At 36.5% G+C, this 23,151-nt stretch overlaps 1 protein-coding gene across 1 annotated transcript; it reads right to left on the bottom strand.

The window, feature by feature from the left end:
• Window positions 1-3,303: 3,303 nt before the first annotated feature.
• Window positions 3,304-21,666, bottom strand: ALB (albumin). The gene is made up of 15 exons (XM_027544723.1): window positions 21,530-21,666; window positions 20,765-20,822; window positions 19,778-19,910; window positions 17,830-18,038; window positions 17,130-17,262; window positions 15,612-15,709; window positions 14,008-14,137; window positions 12,868-13,082; window positions 11,622-11,754; window positions 9,883-9,980; window positions 8,698-8,836; window positions 7,856-8,079; window positions 6,474-6,606; window positions 5,733-5,800; window positions 3,304-3,473 (listed from the first exon to the last, which is right to left on the bottom strand). The coding sequence occupies exons 1-14, from the start codon at window positions 21,606-21,608 to the stop codon at window positions 5,759-5,761; spliced, it is 1,824 nt and encodes a 607-aa protein (XP_027400524.1). The 5' UTR covers window positions 21,609-21,666; the 3' UTR covers window positions 3,304-3,473; window positions 5,733-5,758.
• Window positions 21,667-23,151: the final 1,485 nt, after the last annotated feature.

The following is a 23,151-nucleotide window of genomic DNA, read 5'->3' as shown; positions in this document are numbered from 1 at the left end:
GTTCTACGTGTTTTTCCTTGTTGCAATTTAAAAAAGAAACCAAGGGAGCATCTTTCCCATAGGACAGAGGCATTCTTAGTTTGAGCACATGTTCTTCTTGCCAGCCTCTCGAGCTAACTCGGCACTCTGCTCCCTTTCAACTTCTGCTCTAGTGCCCAGTGCTGAGCCCAGCGACATGGGCTAACCCTATTTGAAACTTCAGGGTGTTCATCTGCCTTGTTGGTGTCCCTTTCATCCCTGGAAGATGTTTGTGACTCCTAATACTCGAATGTGTGGCTTCTCAGATTATTATTCCATCCAAGGTCCTGCTTTGCCTTCCCTCTGGCAAAGGGTGAGATTTTTCCAGGGTCCTGTGACTGTGGAGAGGGGACATGAGAGATGCACAGGGCCATCTGTGGTTGAGTAGGACCTGCAGGTGACAAGGACGGTCCCCCTGAGGACTCTGCTTCCACCCCAGTGGCTGGGCACTGAAGCTGAGGGCAGAGTCTCTGTTTCCCACTCCCGCCAGCTTTGGACCAGGGAAGCCAGTAGGACCTGAGACCATTTCCAGAATGTCCCCTCCCAGGCTCCAACTCATCCCTTACAGCTTTTCAGCTGCTGGCCCTCTATGAAGTCCCCCATCAGGACAGACGACACTACAGGGTTTTCTCTGCCATACCCCAGCCTGGTCCCGCCTCGCCACCAACCTCTTGTCCCTGACCTCTGGCTCAGGAGAGTCTCACGCTGGTGCTCCTGGAGGCCGGGCCCGAGGTGGGAAAGCAGTGTCGGTCACCAGGGGTCCCCGCGCCAGGCTCCCACTCAGTGCTTTGTGCACCATCTCACTCAGCTGTGACACTCATCTCTGATACCAACCCGACTCATGAAGGCCACAGAGCTGCCCCTGGTGTCCAGACCCAAGGCTTCTTCTCCGCCTGAGGAAGAGAGGATCCTGGCCCTTCATGAGTCCTGACACCCAGAGCAGGGCCTGCAAGCACCTAGTCTCCCTCTCAGCAACATGGGGCTTACCTTACTGATTAAAGAAAATAAAACATGCTGTGCTATTATTTTTATAACAGCATCAGTGTTTGTAATTTAACAAAGTATGTGTTGTACGGAAAGCATGTATTTCCACAAGTGGTTTTCTGCACATCTGGGGAAAAAAGTGCCACATTGTTCCACCTGAAGTGGGTGAAGGTTCAACCCTTCCAAATAGGATGGACTTCTCTCTATCACTTACAACATCCCCTGGGGTCCCACTTATTCTTAAATAATGCTGCTCCTAAATTCACTTCTCTTGAGATTCTTAAGGCCAGATTTTTTAAGGAACTAGTTCCTAGGGTCCAGATATCAATTGACTAAGTCAATGAATGAAGGTTCAATATTGTGTATAACATCTTTATTTTTTACCAGAAAATTTCACCTTCTAACTCTTGTACTTCCTCAATCTAATATATCTCAATCATTTATTACTTGACTTTTGTCAAGACTGCCTATCTTCTCTTCCAAAAATGCTTCTCCACACTTGTTAAACTTCTTACACACTTCTGGTATTGTCTTCCTAAACTGTCATTAAATTTCTTCAGGATCAGGTTTTTGCTTTTCTAATTCAGTTAATTACCCTAGTCCCTCATCCATGGCTTCACTTTCTGAGGTTTCAGTTACTCAGATCAACTATGGTCCAAAAAATATTAAATGGAAAATTCCAGAAATAAATAATGAATATGTTTTGAATTGTACACTGTTCCCAGTACCATGATGAGATCGCATACCATCCTGCCCCAGACATGAATCATCTCCTTGTGCAGCGTATCCCACCCGTCATATCCCACTTGGTAACCCTCTCAGTTACCAGGTCAACTACCCTGGGATCACAGTGCGTGTTTTCAAGTCACTCTTATTTTACTTAACTATCACCCCACAGTGAAAGAGTAGTTATGCTGACAACTGGGATCTGTCAAAGAAAAGCCGTAAAATGATTCTTGAAAGTGAAAAGGTAAAAGTTCTCAATACGGTAAGAAAAACAATCGTATGCTGAGGGTGTTAAGATATACGTTAAGGATATATCTTTCATCTGTGAAATTGTGAAGGAAAAAGAAATTCATGCTGGTTTTGCTGTCACATCTCAAACTGCAAAAGTTGTGGCCACAGATGGAAAAGGCATAAAAGTGGTACAATAAAGTGTTTTGAGAGGGTAAGGCAACATTACAGTATATTGTAATAATTTTTCTTATTATTGTTAATCCCCTACTGTGCCTAATTTATAAATTAAGCTTTATTATAGGTATTATAGGTATGTAAGTACAAGAAAAAACCTAGTATATATAAGATATATTAGTATATATAAGCGGAGAAGGCGATGGCACCCCCACTCCAGTACTCTTGCCTAGAAAATCCCATGGATGGAGGAAACTGGTAGGCTGCAGTCCATGGAGTCGCGAAGAGTCGGACACGACTAAGCGACTTCACTTTCACTTTTCACTTTCCTGCATTGGAGAAGGAAATGGCAACCCACTCCAATGTTCTTGCCTGGAGAATCCCAGGGACGGGGGAGTCTGGTGAGCTACCGTCTATGGGGTCACACAGAGTCGGACACGACTGAAGCGACTTAGCAGCAGCAGCAGCAGCAGTATATATAAGATATATCTGCAGTTCAGTCATCCACTGGGAATCATGGGATCTATACCCTGCAGATACAAGAGGACTTATTGTATCCTTGCAATCATCTCTATTGTCTCGGTCTCCACATTTATTATTCAGCCCTAGTATATAGGCAAAAGCCATGCTTTATATGCCTTCAGAGAAGGCAATGGCACCCCACTCCAGTACTCTTGCCTGGAAAATCCCATGGACGGAGGAGCCTGGTAGGCCGCAGTCCACGGGGTCGCTAAGAGTTGGGCACGACTGAGTGACTTCCCTTTCACTTTTCACTTTCCTGCATTGGAGAAGGAAATGGCAACCCACTCCAGTGTTCTTGCCTGGAGAATCCCAGGGACGGGGGAGCCTGGTGGGCTGCCGTCTCTGGGGTTGCACAGAGTCGGACACGACTGAAGTGACTTAGCAGCAGCAGTAGCAGTATATGCTTTACCTATACCACAGTTCTTATTCTTTTATCCAGAATTATCATAATGTTAAAACATTACTTTGAATGCTTAGAATTCACAACTCAGAACAGTATTAATGTTTCTTTTATAGAATTAACCCATAAGGAACTAGAAGTCCTCCATTGAAATGGGGAAAGAGAGAACAGTGGGACTTTTACAGCACCTACCACAATTTTCAGGATGGCAACACATCTTTGAAAAATAACACTCATGGACAGTTATGTTAGAGTCTTTTCATTTTTTATTAATTGTAGCACAAACAAAAGAAGCAAAATATTTAAAGAAATTTACGTTCTTTAGTGAGAGTGTTGGTTTAACACCAACAGAAAAGAAAAACAGATGAATAAGCTCTGAGTTTTCATTTCTCTTTTTTCCTCTTACTCTCAGGGTAGGCTGAAAAACAAAAGATAAATATAATTACTGTTTATAAAATGGCATGTGCTTTTTCAAATATATTCAAATGAATGCCAGATTGCTTAGACTGTCTTTCTATTTCCATCAATGAAAACAATTCAAGCCTGTCCTAGACTCATGGCAGTTGAATTCTTCTGCCAGGCAAGGGGAAAGGACAGAGCAATAAGGTTCATAAAGTCCTCTCTTCGTCATGATGTCAATCAGGGTTGAACATTATAACACCAGTTTTTCATCATGAATTCTCAGAGTCATTTACTTAACAACTACTCTTTTTTGGCCATACCATGCAGCACAGCTTGAGTGATCTTAGTTCTTTAACCAAGGATTGAACCTGTGTCCCCTGCCGTAGAAATGTAGAATCATAACTATTGGATCACCAGGGAATACCTGACACCTACTTCTTACCTAAGTTAATTACAAACAAAAAAGTTGTCTTCTCAAAGTTAGACCTCTAGGAAGAAAATCTTGCCATTTCAGACTGAAACAAGTCACATTTTGAAATGCCCCATTTGCAAAGATATGAAGCTGTTTCCTGTCCTGAATGCACAAAATATAAGTATTACCATACAGGCAAAGAGCAAGTTAAAATCTAATAGTGGAATAAACATCACAGTCAGTTTGAAAAATATAAAAATAATTCATGCTAAAGAACAGTTGGATGGGGATGGGGAACACATGTATACCTGTGGCGGATTCATTTTGATATTTGGCAAAACTAATACAATTATATAAAGTTTAAAAATAAAATAAAAAATAAAAAAAATAAAACAAAAAACAAAAAAAAGAACAGTTGGGCAACTTGTTTCAAAAATGAAGTTCATTCTATTTTTTAACTTCCCCCACAATACTATACTAAAATGGGTTAAACACATTTATTTATGTTCAAACATCTAAGTTTTAAAGTGAGCCTTTTTGTCATAAGAGAAATCCTCTTAAGACTTAGCATCTTGACACATTGGAAACTTAGTAGCAAATTATTTACTTGTAGTAGAAGTTCACACAAGGTAGACCTCTCATATTCGCCAATGAAATGAATTTGTTTTTGAGCTATTTGGTTGAACCATGTGAAATCATTGCTATCCAACTGTTTTTGTACGTATGAAAATGCACTTTCATACAATTCGGCTTATTACCTATAGGATCCCATTGCTGAGCCAATACTTAGTAGAATGACTCTGTCTTCCGTGTCACATTAGGGCAGAACAAGATAGTGGTTAATTCTCAAGCTCTGGTGTGAATTTTTAATTTTGGCTCCACTTCTCACTGATTGGATGGTCTTTGGGTAAATTACTTAACCTATGCCTTGATCTATACTATCCTTTTCTCATCTACAAAATGGGAATAATAATGGTTTTCAACTCAGGCAACTGTTTTGAGAATTAAAGAAGTATATATATATTAACATATATATAATATATATATATATATATAATGAGTTTAGAATAGTGACTGGCATTAATCAGTTGATCTTTGCTATTTTAATAACTAGGAGCTTCCCAGGTGGTGCTAGTGGTAAAGAACCCGCCTGCCAATACAGAAGACATAAAGAGACACAGATCCAATCCCTGGGTTGGGAAGATTCTCTGGAGGAGGAAACGGCAACCCACTCCAATATTCTTGCCTGGAGAATTCCATGGATAGGAGTCTGGTGGGCTACAATCCATAGGGTCGCAAAGAGTCGGACACAACTAAAGTGACTTAGCATGCATGCATGCGTTATAATTACTTATTAAAAATAATTCTATTTACTTATTTATTTTTGGCTGTGCCAGGTCTTTGCCGCTCAGGCTTTGCTCTAGCAGGGAGTAGGGGCTGCTCTCCAGTTGCAATGTGCAGGTTTCTCATTGCAATGGCTTCTCTTGCTGCCGAGCATAGGCTCTAGGGTGCACAGGCTTCAGTAGCCGTGGCTCCCAGGCTTTAGAGCACAGGCTCAGTAGCTGTGGTGCACGGGCTTAGTTTCCGCAGCATATGGGATCTTCCTGGATCCCATATGAGATTGGGATCCACGTTTTCTGCATTGGCAGGCAGATTCTTTGCCCCTGAGCCACCAGGGAAGCCCTATATAATTAGTTTTTTTAAAAAATCTAAAGTATGGTTCCTGGAGGAGGGCATGGCAACCCACTGCAGTATTCTGGCCTGGAGAATCCCCATGGACAGAGAAGCCTTGTGGGCTGCAGTCCATGGGGTCGCGAAGAGTCGGACACGACTGAGTGATTAAGCACAGAAAAGTATAGTTACCTGAGATGCCTGTGGTTGTGTCGTGTTTAGGCTAAGGCTGTTTGAGTTGAAACAACAAGTTTTGGACCCTAAATACAAAGAAATGACAGATACGGGGGAAATATTAGCACGACTGTTAGGATTTTTAAAAAGTAACATTTATACAGCCATTGGTGATTACAAAGTAATTTTTCATATATCACATCCTTCAATAACAGTTCAGTACTAGACTCTCTTGCAGAGAGTCGGACATGACTGAGCGACTGAACTGAACTGAACTGAACTAGACTCTCTAGAAGGAGGCTCCCTGAGGAATAAAATACTGTCAAGTCCTAGGGGGAAATATTAAATGATTCACACATTTAAATAGAAATTTCCCCTGTAACCTATAAAATCAACTATTCATATTCAACCAAATCACAAATTACCATTTTCAAGAAAATGTTAAACTAAATTAAGTTTTGCTTTGATGCTCTCTCTACCAAAAGATTTCAGGCTTTAGAAATATTTCTGTCTAAATTCATAAACATACAACTTTGGAAACAGAACAAATATTAAAACACAACTACAGTGCAACAAGAGATTTTTTTTTAAAAAAAGAGTATTTCAGTCATTTGGTAAGACAATTGTACGAAGAATAAGATTCCTGTTCCACACACACATAATTTCTTTCAGGTACTTAAACCACTAACCCCTAGCTTGCTCAAATGCAACAGCAAAGGAAATTAGACATATTAAAATGAAGATAAACAACTCCAGTACCTCCACAGCAAAGCAGGCCTCTTTGTCATCAGCTGCACAGCACTTGCCTACAAAAGCCACAAAATTCTCCATGACGGTTTTCAGTTGTTCCTCTGTTGCCTTGGGCTTGTGTTTCAACAGCTCAACAAGTGCACTGCATTTGAATAAAAACAACAAAAAACAGAAAGAAATGCACTCACTGAATAAAAATGGAGATGGTAAGAATGGTAGCAGTTCTGCTAAATATTCTAAGTTTTAGAGCCAGACAGCTCTGGATTTGAGGCCCAGGCTTGCCATTCAATATTCTCACTTGCATAATGAGAATAAAATCCACCTTCACAGGGTTGGTGGAAGGATCAAATTAAGTAATCAATGTAAATTGCTCAACATTTGTAGTGTCAGTGTATCTCAACCAATGGTTCTTTAGTAAATCACCGGAAAAGATGATGTCATTGCATTCGTATGTTATCTGATTTGGGGAGTTATGGCATATTGAATTGTATAAATTTAAGAGCTAAAAATAATTTTTAAAAATCTACTTATCCTGGACTCCATTTAAAAAGTTTCTAATCTGAGAATATTTTTCTTGGTATTTTGTAATCCACCCCATTCAAAGTTAATAACAATCTTGACTCAGGAATTGAACCCAGGTCTCCTGTATTGCAGGCAGAGTTTTTAAGTCCTGAACCACCAGGGAAGCCCTAATAATATAGAGGCCATAGGAAATAAAACTATCCAACTCAAGGGAGCTGGTGGTTCTCTTTTTTTGACATCTGCAGACAATAGGGCTAGAGAAAGAGTCATATGGGCACAATATTACTTTAAAATCTAGCTCCATGATCAAAAGCCACCAGAGGTAATAACAACTTCATGTTGCTAAATTTCTTGCAATTATAACCCCTTGTGACAGCAATAAGGAATCAAGGGAATCAAGCCTCTGAACTCGAAATGACAGATGTTTTTTAATCCAAGTTCCATTCTCAAAAGTTAGATCTTAAGGGGCTGCCTTATCTGTAGGTCGATACAGAACAAACTGAAAGTAACTATTCATGCCCAGAATTAAATTCTTGTATGATTTCTACTGAGTAATTTGCTATCTACAAAAATGCATCAGTTAATTGTTCAGCTTATTCTACTGAACTAGCCTAAGATATAATTCTGCTGCAGCTTTTATCCCACAAGATTCTTCTGAATGGTTTGTAGGCAAGATGACGAGGTTTGTTTTTTTTTTCTTTTGCTAAGAAAACAAAAGACTATCCATTTTATTCTTGACATTTTTATCTGCTTAACATGGCCAATACTTCTGTACTTTGGGTCTATAATCACTCTTTCAGAGAAAGCTGCTTGTTTACAGTTCTCACTATCAAGATTACCAACACAAAGAGTAGTGAAATACTCCTCACGTTTGTTTCTTGATTTGTTTCTCAGTATCGGGAAGTGTGCATATATCTGCATGGAAGGTGAACAATTTCTCATCAAAGGCTTTGGGTACATATGTTTCATCAGGTGTCAGAGCAGAGAAACATGGCCGTCTGTTCACCAATGACTCTGTGCAGCACTTGGTGACTTTTTCACTCACTGGTGTCTTCTCATGCAGCACGCACAACCGGTTCAGGATCAAGCTCAGCTAAAAACAGGCAAGAACACAGAAGCTCAAAGAAAGCATAATGAAAAGTTTTCCAGGAACTCCTACCTTCCACTGGACCAAAACAAACTCTATCTTTTAACTCACAACATTGAATCCAAGGTTGATTTGAGGCAACAGTTTACTTTAGAACTACAGGTAAAAAGGGACTTTGAAAAATCTTCTCAATTAAATATGTCTACATTTTAGGAATAATATATTTGAGAAAATAATTGATTGCATAATTTAAGAGAAGTCCTGAGATATGTGTTGGAGTAGGGAAGAAATAGTCTTATACTGATACATTAAAGGAAAAAAACCCAAAAAAGTAAAAATTGAGAAAATTCAAGGATGGAACATTAAAAATTCATGAAATTTTTTAAAAACAATTTATCACTTTTGGAATCTTATTTAAATCCTCTGATGGTCAAGATAATATAGGCAACCAAATCCTGGTTGCCACTGCCATATAGACAATACACACACATACACACACACACACACACACACACACACACACACACAAGTGAAAGCAAGCACTTTCACTTGCTTCTGAAAGCTTTGTCAACATCCAAAGACAGAAATTCATCCTTACTGACAGCTCTATTTTAAAAGACTCACATAGTCTTCAGCACAGGGCATTCTTTCTGATTCCGGCTTTGTACAACACCTAGTACCCACTTTTCCTAGGCTTCTTGAAACCTCCACGAGAGTTGGAGTTGACACTTGGGGTACTTTCCTGGTGTAACGAACTATGAGCCTGTAACAACATAATCCATGCATTTTCAGTCAGACAAGAAACTCTTTTTCTAACACATCAGGTCAAGCAGAGAACACTTAGCCAAAATCCACCAAGATGGTTTCCAGGGAAGACCTATTCCACTCATAAATTGTCTTCATCTTCACATGGGCGGAATAATGTGGGTGAAGACCTTGTCCTGAGCAACTAAGTAACCTAGCTGTGGATCCCACCTGTGCTATATAATCTTAGGAAAGTGGCTTACTTTATCATAATTCAGTGACATTAAAATACTTTTAATTGCTTCTTTCTTTCAATAAAACCTACTGAGAGCTTAATACACATCAGCACTATCCTAAATCTGAAAGATATGGATGAATTTTCTCACCTATAAAACAGAAGGAAATACACCTGACTCAAAAGGGATGGTGCAAGGACTAAACGAAAAGAAACAAAGTATACAATCAGCCTGACATGGTATCTAGCATGTAATAATCATTTACTAAGAATGCTAATCACTAGTGAAAGTCAATGTATAACAATAATCTACTCAAGGGAAGAGACTGTATCTTGTTCAATGTTATTCCAAGCACCTATAGTTAAAAAAGTGGTAACAGGTGTCAGCTGAAAAGTAAATATCAGTTAAATGATGTGCCCCTTCCTGTCTTAACTTCCACAGATAAGGCTCTATTTAATCAGAACATTAGTCTATCACCTTATTGAGCTACAGCCACTGAAGACTTATTTTCTGCTCTGTAAAGCATTGTTTTTATTTTGTTCACTCATAAACTATTTAACTGTCAAACAGCATCCTCAGTTCCTATAACCCAATATTTGATATTTTTCCTCCCAGATATGAGCCCAACTTTTTAAACTGTCCTCAAATATAAGCTCTTCACCCCATCAACTATTTTATCTCATTTTCTCTTGTCTTTCTTGATGGAGAGTGATTAGAAATAAGACTTTACTTTCAAAATTAAAAGTTCTATGATAGGTGGTCTATGAATATCATCTTAAATATTTACTAAATGAACAAGAAAAATTAGCCAATAAGCAAATATACTTACTCATTTTGGAATCCATACTCTCCAAGTTTTTCGAATTGGTCACAGTTTTGTTTGATTAAATTCTGAGGCTCATCCACAAGATGCTTAAGTTTGTCAAACTGAAAAAGAAAAGAATTGTGCTTATAACATTCTATATGAGGACCAGATGCAGGTTGTTTTTCACCCTTTTGGTAGAATGAGATCCTTCCTCTTCTCTGCCCAAAGTCATGTAAATAGCTTTTTGATGCCAAACCTATTATATGTCCAAACTGTTTATTTGGTAAGACTGTATAAGTGATTAAGAACATTCAGACTCTGGAATGCAACTCCTAGTGTTTAAGCCAGGTCATCTGATTCATTTTCTAGTTGTTCAACTTTACTTCCCATCTCAAAGCTCTAGAACCCTCACTTCTAAAATGGAGATGAAAATGATACTCACCTCAGAGAATTACTCTGTAAACCTCCTGAGCTCATGAAATTAAAACAGAGCCTGGGATACAGTAAAAACCTAATAAACGGTGGCTATGGGCTTCCCTGGTGGCTCGGTCAATAAAGAATTTGCCTGCAGTGCAGGAGACCTGGGTTTGATCCCTGGAGGTTTGATCCCAGGAAGATCCCCTGGAGAAGGTTTGATCCCAGGAAGATCCCCTGGAGAAGGTTTGATCCCAGGAAGATCCCCTGGAGAAGGAAATGGCAACTCGCTCCAGTATTGTGGCCTGGGAAATCACAGGGACAGGGGAACCTGGTGGGCTACAGTCCATGGGGTTCCAAGAATCAGACATGACTTAGCGACTAAAGCATCAAACCACCTTGTAATTATAAATATATTATAATTATATTATATTATAATTATAAATACTTGTTATTATTAAGCCATCTCTGCAGTTGGATCCCGAGCTCTCTAAGATAACAGATTTCGTCTTGGTCATCTTGTGTGGTACTTGGCATATAACTAGTTTCTTGATAGAGGAAAAAATGACTTTCCTCTGATTCTTAAGTTTGAAAACCACTCTATGTACTGAGTGCTAAATATCTCAAACATGAGCTAGTTGCTAAATATTTGCTGTTGCTGTTGTTCAGTCGCTCAGTCATGACTGACTCTTTGTGATCCCATGGACTGCGGCACACCAGGTTTCCCTGTCCTTCACTATCTCCCAGAGTTTGCTCAAACTCATGTCTACTGAGTCAATGATGCCATCCAACCATCTCATCCTCTGTCACCCCCTTCCCCCTCTGCCTTCAATCTTTCCCAGCATCAGGGTCTTTTCCAATATGCTAAAATTTTAGCATAGCTAAATATGCTAAAAATTCTTGAAGCAGATTTCTTCTCCTTATTTAATTTCTTTCAAAACCATTCCTAAACTGTTTCAAAAGAGATTTGAAAATATTCTATGTCAATAGATTTCACCATCTTCTCTAAGATACTAATTTTTGATTACTTAATAAAACTTGAAAACAGGTTAACCTTTATATCTATGTTAAATTTCTTTTAATTAACATTTAAATTTGCCTTATTTTGTTCTCAGGAGTCTAAAAAGGAAAAAAATGCATGGTCAAGATTATGTAAAATTAAGAGAGTGCTCTCTTCGAACTTTCTTTTTTATTGAAGGTTATTATTCCTATAATGTTTACAGGCACAGAACTGAAATCATCTTAAAAAGAGATCTACATTGCATGATATAATAATCTGGCATCATTTTTATTTCCTGTTATTGGAATCATCAACCAAAGAGCTATATGTCTTCCTTCCAGAAACTTACCACTGTGGAATAGCATGCATGTGGATCATCTTTGGCACAGCATTCCTCCAGTGTGGCTTCATATTCCTTGGCAAGTCTCAATAGCACTGAGACAGCATATTCAGGATGCCTTCTTGAATATTCATACAAAAACCTAATTAAGATGACAATAAAATAGATTTTGTTAGACAAATGAGCAAGAAAAACCACATAATTAACCATAAATGTAAATCATATCCTAAAGGTTTGAATTAGACTAAGCCGGGTGCAGTCAAGGACTAAGGGCTTGAAGGTTCAGAGTTAAAGCTATCAAACCCTGACTCTACCACTTGCTTTATTATATCCCCTTAGGTGACTTATTACAATTTTTAAGCCTTGGTTTCCTCCTCTGTGGAATGGGGATGATAATAGTGTGTCTCAGAAGGTGAACTATGAGAAATACATGATGTAATCTATGCAAAACACACGCTGTTGGGCACATACTATTTAATGAATGACACTTGTTACTATTAGGTACATCTTGTCTAATTTGGACTACACTTCAAAAATGTTCTGATAGATAACTAGAGACATATTCTTAATTTTTTTCTTCTCTGTATGAATAAATTCTTTATGGGTATGTAATTTTATAAAAGATTTAGTGCACAGGATACTATAATTGAGCAATAAAAATTTAAAGTTTATCACCACACTTACTGATTTTATATAATCATTGATTTTGTCATTTAATTATATGCTGCCTTGCATGCTACTGGACTCTGGTCTTTTCAACCAAATCTGACTCATTTTCATTTTAAAGCACCTGGTAACAGATTCCATACTTTATAGTTCTTTGCTGGCATCAGATAGATAGACAGATAGATATAGAGGCATAAAGATGTATTACATATATTCACACATATATAAGTTCTAGAAATACACTTTGAATGAAGGCATGAATGAATAATATATATAATTTACATGTAAACAAAATATTTCTACATGTATTTCCAGAAATATTCCTAAGGAGTCAGGGGTGGGAGTAAAAATAAATTTTTATTATTACATTGTACTCTATTGATAGAGCATCTGCCATAAGCATGTATTATTTTATGACAATTTTTTAAAATCAATTTTTCCAAAAATGTTTAAAGACCAGAAGAGGAAAGAATAAAGAAACATTGCAGGCAGTGTGAAAATTGTAGCAATTCCAAGGGAAAGCCTAGAATAATTTCCTAAATTCTGAGATCATATAAAAGTATGAAAGGATCATTTCTTATCCACTTACGAGCCCAGGAAGGCATCTTTTGCTTCCTGATAGTTTTTGCAAACATCCTTATCTTCAGCAAAGTCAGCAGTTAATGGGGGCAGGTTTTCAGGTATGGCATCTTTTTCCACCTCAGCAATGCAGTGGGATTTTTCCAACAAAGGCTTATCACAGCATTCCTTCAGTTTACTGGAGATTGTATCTTGATTATCACATATGTACTTGGCAAGATCTGCCTATAAGCAAGTAGGTAAAAAGTGTTCAGTGTAAATTGACATTCCTGTGCTTCCTCCCCAGACGTCTACTATGTTGACAGAACACATTCATTGTGTTCTAAGACCATACTTATACTGATATGCCTTCTGTGAACATTTTCAGTCTGTGCTGCGAAGCCTAGAGGCACAGATAGAACTACTAAAACATGATTGGAAAAAAACTAGTCTTAATTGGGGCTCATGTCAGTTATTTATTAACTTTATACCTACTTTTAAAACACTTAAGTTTTTAAATTAAAACTCAGTAGTGTTTTTCTAAATATCCCCCCAAATTAAGTGCAGGCATCTTGAAACCAAATAACCAAATAAAGTGCTGGAGATTTTTGAAAAGTTAGTCAAGATCATGGTCACAGACTCTACTTATAGATGTAAAATATCTGCCTTAAAGTTTTCAGAAAGTGTCCTGAGAGGTTAGGATTCTTGTATTTTGTCAGTTTGAGGGAAAAAAAAAGATATCATTCCAAATATTTGTATTTTTAATGTAGGGTGTTAATTAAGAGAGAACATAGAGGGGAAAATTACATAATTTCCAAAGCTCTCTTCAGGTTCCAGCCTTTCTCCAACTCCCTCCACCTCTTCAAGAAATCTTAGAAATCTACCTTTGTGACTGTCCTACTTCAGCTTTAAGAATTTGATCTCAGAATTTGAATGAAAGGGATTACAAACTATAAATGAGTTTATTAGATCATTTAGTGAATAGGATATCAGAGAGAAAAAAAGAAAGAGGGAGGGAGGGAGGGCAGAAGGAAGGGAAACAGGGAAAGGATTGAGTAGACCCAGCAGAGAAAATAATCTCAAACCGCTCTCAGTTGTTCTTATGCTAAACAAACTAATTCTACCAACTTAAGCAAGTATGTTACCATAAAGCATACTGAGGATTCCTTACCCTGTCATCTGCGCATTCAAGTAGGTCACCATGGCAGCATTCCTTGTGGACTTTTGTGAGATCTGTCACTAGCTTGGTAACTTCTACAAACTCAGCCTTGGGAAATTTCTGGCTCAGGCGAGCTACTGACCTAAAAAGAAAATTCTCCCATCAAAATATTATTAACAGACAACGTTTTATGTGAAAGCATTAGGAAAATACTACACATAACTAGAAAATTTAGGCTCAAATAACACACAGAAATAATTTGTAAGACATATTAGCTCTTATTTTAATGATAATTCTGAACCAAATGTTAGAGCAAAATGTTTCCTTAGGGCAGTACATACGGAGGTTAAAAGTCCAGCAATTCATAAAAACAGAAATCAAAGAGGGATTCTAAAAAAGGTAACGTGCTGAGAGGCCCCAGGTTTAGAGCCCAGGAATGACTTCCAGATCTGGCTTTATAGCTTAATAATCATGAGACCCTAGGCCAGTTACTTAGCCTCTGTGAGCTTCAGTCCCCACAGAGTCACAACATGCTAAGTCAAAGCATTGTTGTGACGATTAAATGAGATAATCTATATGAAAGCATTTTATGAACTGGGAAATGCCATACAAATTCCAGTTACTCCTTTTTTTTTAAATTATTAACCAAAGTACATTCTTCCTGACTTCTAAAAGCCTCTGAGAAAACAAATTTTGTTAACTTCTACAAAAATTAGAGAGTTTTGATTCAGCATACTTTTACCAAGAAATTGATTCAGCATAATCTCTGTACTCATTGATAAGATGTAAAACCTAACATCCACAAGCTTTCTCAAATCATTTCAGTCACTGAAATCAGATAAAAGACACTTCCCCAAAACCAATCATACCCTGTTTAACTATGTATCATTTCATGTTAGGGTTGTTTTGTTTAGTGATTTTATTGATGGTAGGGATGACAGGCAAGATAGTTCAAGTGACAGTTTCTTGACAGCTTCCAAAATGTCTGTTTTCAATTGATTTTCTGCCCAATGTTGATTTATTGTTGACTAGAAAGTAAGGGATTGGTGGTGGGGATGGCAGGGGGTCGCAAAAGGGATTCCTTGGTCCAAATATTGAAGGATGCTTACAGAGCTAGCTGATAATATCCAAACAGAGGCCCAGGCAAAAACAAGAGATTAAGAGCAGAACTGGTGCTACCAGAAAATAAGAAGAAACTTTGATGACTGAAATTAGTTATCAGAACATAAAAAGACAAGCAGACACCTTCCGATAATTGGTTGGAGGGATGGATGAGAGATAAAATTAGATCAAAGACCCTGACTATAGATCTATATAAACAGTGGATTATTATACTAAGATCACAATCGTTAAAAATACATGGAAGTTTAAACGCCTGTCCTGGAAGAACAAAAAAGTTGTCGTCTAAATTCTCTGACTACTTAGGGAAAAAAAGGTTAAAAATAATGACAAATTGTCTTTGATGCTCTGGTTTTCATCTCTATCAAATGTCTACCTTTTAGACAACCAAAAAGATGTACGTGAAAGCACTGTGTAAAATGACATATGATGCACAATTTTGTCAACTGAACCATCCATTTACATCATGAAAAAGATGCAAACTAAATTTAACATACCATGCTTTTAAAGCTCTTTCTCCAAATTTTTGAATACTGGCACACCTGAGTCTCTGTCTGGCAGATGAAGTCAGTACTTTTTCTCTCATAGTTTCAATCTGCAAAAAGAAATAATTTGAGGAACATTAGAAAAGAAAATTTATGTACAGACCACCCCTTCTGGAGCTCAGATGAGACTGCTGCTGCTGCTGCTGCTAAGTCATTTCAGTCGTGTCCAACTCTGTGCGACCCCATAGACAGCAGCCCACCAGGCTCCCCCGTCCCTGGGATTCTCCAGGCAAGAACACTGGAGTGGGTTGCCATTTCCTTCTCCAATGCATGAAAGTGAAAAGTGACAGTGAAGTTGCTCAGTGGTGTCCGACTCTTCACAACCCCAAGGACTGCAGCCCACCAGGCTCCTCCATTCATGGGATTTTCCAGGCAAGAGTACTGGAGTGGGGTGCCATTGCCTTCTCCGGAAATAGGGTTTACGTAAGTCAAAATTATCTCTGACAGTAGCAAGATTTAACCTTTTGAGCAAACCCCAATAGACCAGCATTACAACTGAAATGATTAACCTAATGTGTAGTTGCTAAGTCATGTCCAACTCTTTGCGACCCCATGGACTGTAGCCTGCCAGGTTCTCCTGTCCATGGGATTCTCCAGGCAAGAATACTGGAATAGGTTGTTATTTCCTCCTCCAAGATTAATCTAATACATAATGATAAATATGAGACTTTGCCAAATTAAATCTTAAAGAGAAAATTTAAACCTCAATTCCCAAGTATTCATTATTGGCAAATAATTATTTTGTTCTATAGAAAGAGGAAAAGTCAGTCTGGTCATAGTGGAACCTCCAGGTGGTTAAGAACCAGCGTGGAGGTATTGCCAGGGAAAAGGGAATGAAAAGGAAAAGTAGAACAGTGTACACTAATGTCCAAGGGAATAGAACTTTGCTGACTTCTTAATTTTGCACGTAATGCATTTTAATCCTTCCTCCACAACTCCCATAACATCAATAAACTCCCTAGAAAAGAGAATGAAGTGTAAATATTTACAGGATAAATCAATAAACCTAGGCTTCTAGATGCAGTTAAATTCTCCCCCACTTTGAATTCTCCCCTCCCCCCCCAAAAAAAAGCCTCATGAAAAGAGAAACAAAAATGGTGTCCTCTTACTGTGCAATTTGAAAAATGAGTTTCTGCATTTCACTATAGCAACTAGCACTATAGAAAGAGGCAGGATATTTAGATACATACAAACCAGTTCCCTCTACCAGATCCACTTTGCAAATCTTATTAGAAAAAGGAAAGTGGAAGACATAGCTCTTCAAAAAAGGTGAAAAGACATAGCCCTTAGTTAAAAAGACATAGCCCTTCAAAAAAGGTGAAAAATTCTTTGATTGGGGGAAAGAGGTAGGAGTTTAAACCATGTAAAGAAGTTTCTGCTGGAAGCTTCAGTTTCCTAAATTTAGCCATAAGATGTCCCGAAACTGAGATTTGATTATGAATTGGTTCTTCTATTCTTTCTGAAGAATACCTTTGGTAGCAGGCAGGCACCTTTATCTTCAGCTTGGCAGCATTCTTGAAAAACTCCATTATATTTATTAGCATAGTAAAGGAGTTCTGGTGCATAAAAGTAGGGATGTCTTCTAGCAATTTCGTATAGGTATCTAAATTTTTAAACAAAAAAACAGTCACTTTTCTATAGCAGGAACAAATGCATGGCAGGAACATTTGTAATCTACCTTCTCCCCAGAGCCAATTCAAAGACTTCTAATCAACCAATTAAGCTCAATTTGCAAATGATGAACTTGCCTTTGTCATTCTTTAAGTCAGTGAAAAGGTCAAACTCACACACACACATATATACATATAAGTATACACGCATGCATAAAATAGTTTAATTTCAGTGATATGTTATTGACTAATTTGAAATAAATTCTGAGAATGCTAAATATATATCTTTATAATATCTTAATACATGTCAACTTCAGTTATTTTTGTATAGATCATATCCTGTTCTGCAAAAGATCTTTGATCAACTTTTTCATCATGTAGAATGTTGTAGTATGTTATTTACTACACATAATAAATACTCTATTTCTTTGAAAATTGTCATTAGAACAAAAACTTCAAGTCTTAATGTTGATAATAATTTTCATAATAGTAATTATTGTAGTGAATCTTGACATATTTCATAATTTTTAATTTTGAAGCTTAAAAATCTGATTACTTACTTTCCCCAAAACTTCTTTTCATCTGCCTTAAACTCATCACACAAAGTATTGGGGTCTGGTTTCAATTTAGGGAGGTCTGGGCTATCATCTTTGTGGCTCAGGAAGCATTCATTTCTTTCAGGCTCTTGTTTCGCACAGCAGTCAGCCATGTCACCATAGGTTTCACGAAGGGATGCAACTTTACACAATTCATCTCCAAAGAGAGTGTGCTGCATGGAAGAGAGCAGGCTTCAAATTGCTGAGCAGCATTTTATTTTCCTTATACCCAAAGAATAGTACAAGAAATTAGTATCTTGGTGAACCTTGGTTAGTATGTCATATAAAAATCCACTTTTTTTTCTCAGATTTAGAGAGTTTCCCTTGATTTGACCATCTATGGGTGATTACCATAGGAATTAAGTGTCACACTATTACTTATAGTGGATAAAACAGAAGGGCAAAAAGAATGCCTTTAAGGAATGAACAGAACTCCTGTTTCCACCTGAGGTTAAAGGCCAGGAGAGAAATCATTAAAGTAAAAACTCAAGGGAAATTATCCTGTTAGTAGCAATGAATTCACATTAGGGAAGACAGTGTTCAGATAGATTCTCATTTGATCTGCTCCTTTTCGAGAGGTCCAAATTTTTAGTAGAAACCATTCAAAACTGAGGAGTAACACAATCTACTATATACAATTGTTATAGTAACACAATCTACTATATATTAATTGTTACTGCATTAGAGTATAATTTTTTTGTTCTAGAAATATTTGCCTCAATGCACAGCCCATTAAATGAATCCTTTCTGTATCAATTAATTTTCATTATGAAAGTAATTATAACTTCAGGGGAAATAGGCTCAAGACAAAATTTATTAATTTCTTTTAAAATATATTTTTAAAAATTCATATTTAGAGTAATATTATTTTTTTAATTTTATTTTATTTTTAAACTTTACAATATTGTATTGGTTTTGCCAAACATCGAAATGAATCCGCCACAGGTATACATGTGTTCCCCATCCTGAACCCTCCTCCCTCCTCCCTCCCCATACCATCCCTCTGGGTCGTCCCAGTGCACCAGCCCCAAGCATCCAGTATCTCGAACCTGGACTGGCGACTCGTTCTATATATGATATTATACGTATTTCAATGCTATTCTCCCAAATCATCCCACCCTCTCCCTCTCCCACAGAGTCCAAAAGACTATTCTATACATCAGTGTCTCTTTTGCTGTCTCGTATACAGGGTTATTGTTACCATCTTTCTAAATTCCATATACATGCGTTAGTATACTGTATTGGTGTTTTTCTTTCTGGCTTACTTCACTCTGTATAATAGACTCCAGTTTCATCCACCTCATTAGAACTGATTTAATATTATTGTGGGTAGTTAAAGAACTGATTCTGCCTTGAGGCAGAAGTACATATAGAGAAAAACAAGAAGGAAGCCTTCTGTGATAAACAAAAAATTGCCTTGTCCCAAGAAAGGTATATATAAAGTGGTAAGAGAAATATAGACCTATCTTTGTATTAAAGATCTATCTGAAAATATCACAAGTTCAAAGTCCTGATTTTTTATTGTATGTAAAAATATGAATATCCCTAAAACAAGGAATACATAGCCATACTGTTGTTTTTATCTAGATAACAAGGTAAAAACTATCCTATCATTATTAGTGTCTATTAAAAGAAATTTAACTTTAAATTTAAAAAAGAAACTTCTAAAAATAAAAAATTTCCAAAAACACTATGACTTTTGTGTGTGGTTTCAGTAAAGCAATGTTTTTTAAAACTGTGAGTACACTAGAACATCTCTATCATCAAAGAAATGCTATACGCACTTTTGAGTGTTGCTTACAAATATAGTCTTTGATAATAATTGAGAAAACTAGAATGAGATATTTTTACTTTTTAAACATTCAAGATTATGTTACAGAAGAAATACTATTCAAAACCAGAATATACTTACAAGTGACTTTTCACAGCCGGCATGGGACTCATCAGCAACACATGTTTTTGCAAACTCAGTTAGTTCGTTCACTAATTTTACATGCTCATCAAATGGACACTGCTGGAGATACTGAGAAAAGGCAATCAGTACCCTGAAATAAAGAACACAGAAAAATGTAGTATAATAAAATTTTAATATACACTAGATTGCCATGTTAGAAAACAAATAGTGTCTGTATATGTTCTATATTTTACACACCTTTCTCATGATTATTCAGAGATCCTATTGACGTCAGCTGTGTTCTGAGGCCTAACCACGTATATGTGGCTTTCTAAGAAAAAAGGATGTATATTTCCACCATGTTTAAATATATGTGTGTGCAGGTCAATATATGCATACTATCACATCATCTATGTGAGCAAGCAAGCAAAATGCATTCTAAATAGACGAATAGACAGGTCCTTCAACTATTTAAAACAAAAATCATACATACATACACAAATATCTTATTTAATCAGGCAATAGGATGAGACAGACTTTGAAAAACAAGCTATTTCCTCACCTTTTACTAGATTAAAAAATATTCAAATTGTCTCAAAAAACCACAGAAATATTTGCTGGGTAAAGAATTTAGTAAATGAGTTGTGAAAGGAGTCATATAGTAAATGTTTTCTACCATGTAGATTATATAAGAGTTCCAGATCTACACTGTCCAAACAGTTTTCATTAGCCACAAATGACAATATATATTTGAAAAAGTTAAAATTAAATACTGTTTAAATTTTTGATCCTCAGTTTCAATTGCCATATTTCAAGTCCTCAATAGCCACAGTGGCCAATGGCAACTATATTAGTCAACACTGATACAGAATATTGCCACTGATGCAGAAAATCCTACTGGAGAGTACTGTTCTACAGTCTTTGATGACGGGACTACAAGGACTTCAAAATTGCAACTAACACTATTAGAAACATTAAATTTGATTCTTCAGTATTTCAACTTACAGGCCTTTAAAATGTTCTTCTCCCAAATCTTTAAACCGATGAGCAATCTCACTCTTGTCTGGAGGGGAAAATGGGGGGAAAAAAGATTTGCTTTAAATTCTGAAGAAACAACTAGTTACGATATTATTTTTTATGTTTCTCTCCATTTGACTTGGGTATTCATTTGCTCCAAGATATTGAGCTCTGATTCCCTACAGAAAATCTTAAGATGATGATTAAATGTTTCTTCTGCATTTAAGCAGAAAAGTTATTTAATCACCAATGATACTACTTGAAAAATCATTGAAGTCATTACATATTTATAGTTTTATATTCAAACTTGGATAAGATCTAATGCTCTTGCAGTGTCTATTAACTGAGAGGATAGTCCAAAATGGAAAATATAAATACAAGTTCTATTTATAAGATTAAAATCACAAATTTTGTATTTTTTATATAAATTAAAGTACAGCAAACAGGTCTTTGGAAACTTGGATTTTTAAATTCTATATTCAACTATATTTTGTGAAGTTTAAGTCACTCTGCAGAAACTCCTTCATGTGCAATAGGAAATTACAGTTACTAAACAATTCTCACTTTTTTTTTCACCTGGGATGTTAGAAATACATTAATAAGGTATCTTCCTAAGGGTTCACAAATACAAAATATAGTAACAGTCTAAAAATAAATGCTAAAGGAAAACTTTCTTCATTAATGATTCAAGGTTTACTGAAACATTCTTGTCTAGAAAAGAAAAGTTGAATAATTGAAAACTAGAATTCTTACGTGTATCTCGACGAAACACACCCCTGGAATAAGCAGAGCTGAAGAGAAGGAGAAGAGAAATAAAAGTCACCCACTTCATTGTGCCAGTTTTGTGGGGTTGATAGAAAAGATAGTATGATAGAGGGAAATCAGCACTAATATACTTCTTTAGCCAATAATTGTAGATTATTAACTAGACTCATCTTTGTATTTCATTGGTTCATAAGTGATTACAAAATTCATAGCATTCTTGCCAAAAAATTGTTTGACTGAATCCCTTGTGTATGTTTGCCATCTGGAACTGATTTTTCCACAAGACCTGGTCAATTCAATAGTTGTGTAAAACACCTTATCAAATTTTACATAAGAGTTTAAACGATTTGTACCATTACTGTGTTCTCTATCTGTGATTTACTATTTGAACATTTTAGTTTTCAATATTTTCAAAAATTTGACCAGATCAATAACTTAGCTTGGAAATAAGATATATTAAAAGAGTTAATCTTTGAGCCACCTATGGCTGATTCATGTTGATGTTTAACAGAAAACAACAAAATTCTGTAAAGCAATTATTCTTCAATTAAAAATAAATTTTAAAAAGTTAAGCTCTTAATTGTATTGTTACTAACTCAAAGTATACTTTAACTGATAAATAATGAAAGATGTACACATACACACACTTGAGTGATTCAATGTCTTTTCATTTTTCTGAAACTGTTCTGTCTGAAAAAGCTGATGTTTTGGTTGCAAATTAAGGAAAAGCCATAGCAACAATGACAACTAAAATGGATACACATTTTCATCTCAGCTCTGGCCCACGTGTGATTCAGTCCCTAGAGCAAAGTACTTAGAGGAAATGTGGATATTGCCCATGAAGCTTTCTATTAAACAGGCATGGGGAAGAAAATGGGCACAACGGCTGGAGCCATCACAATATACACAAGACAAGCTGAGCCTGATTACACCCTTAGTGGTTATAAGAATTCTAGATCTTCTTTACCAGGCATCATATTCTTTCCATCCCTATTTCACACTTTTTTTTCCTCTCTCTCTTTTAATAAAAAGTCACAATGCTTTTCTTTAATGTTATTTTAAATTTCAGAATAAATTAAATTTGGGGTCTAAAAACAAAGCAAAACAAAGATAATTTTTCAAAAATGTTTTTTCAAAGTTCCTTGCTTATTCTTCCCACCCAAGATTTGATCTCTACCTCTGAAAAATTATTTTCTCTGCCTTTTTGCTCTAAAGATGAAGAACTATGGATTTCAATCAGTAGGAAAATTTACTTTCTCTGATACTGCTTTCTCTAGCTCCAATTATTGTCAGTCCAGATATTGCACTTAATTAAATAACTGAGTCAATCAAAACTGTCAGTCATGTTGCCCTATGGCACATACAAGCACACAGACTAGTAAGTACTTAAGAGAAGCATTATTTTTCCTATTCAGTCATATGATACAAGAAATACACTTTCTATGATCTTATTTTATTTTCAGGATACTGATTAAGTAATCAAGCACAGAAGAAGAGATAATAGAAAAACAAGTGATAGATATTTAGATACATGACAGAGATGTATAATACACATATAGATGATAGCTGGCTAGCTAGAGCTGATAAAAGTTTTTTTTAATGGCTTAAGG

Source organism: Bos indicus x Bos taurus, chromosome 6 (genome assembly GCF_003369695.1).
Source record: "Bos indicus x Bos taurus breed Angus x Brahman F1 hybrid chromosome 6, Bos_hybrid_MaternalHap_v2.0, whole genome shotgun sequence".
NCBI classification, from domain to species: Eukaryota; Metazoa; Chordata; class Mammalia; order Artiodactyla; family Bovidae; genus Bos; species Bos indicus x Bos taurus.
Note: the sequence above shows the minus strand (reverse complement) of the source record. Positions and strands in the feature narration are given on the sequence as shown.

Bases quoted from the DNA above. Each gene is read 5' to 3' on its own strand.
- ALB (XM_027544723.1), bottom strand. From the start codon at position 21,608: ATGAAGTGGGTGACTTTTATTTCTCTTCTCCTTCTCTTCAGCTCTGCT. The intron at 13,083-14,007 runs GTAAGGAATCCT...ACTTGCTTATAG, and splicing joins TTGAATGCGCAGATGACAGG to GCAGATCTTGCCAAGTACAT. The intron at 5,801-6,473 runs GTACTGGAGTTG...CTTTGTATTTAG, and splicing joins AGGCCTGCTTTGCTGTGGAG to GGTCCAAAACTTGTTGTTTC.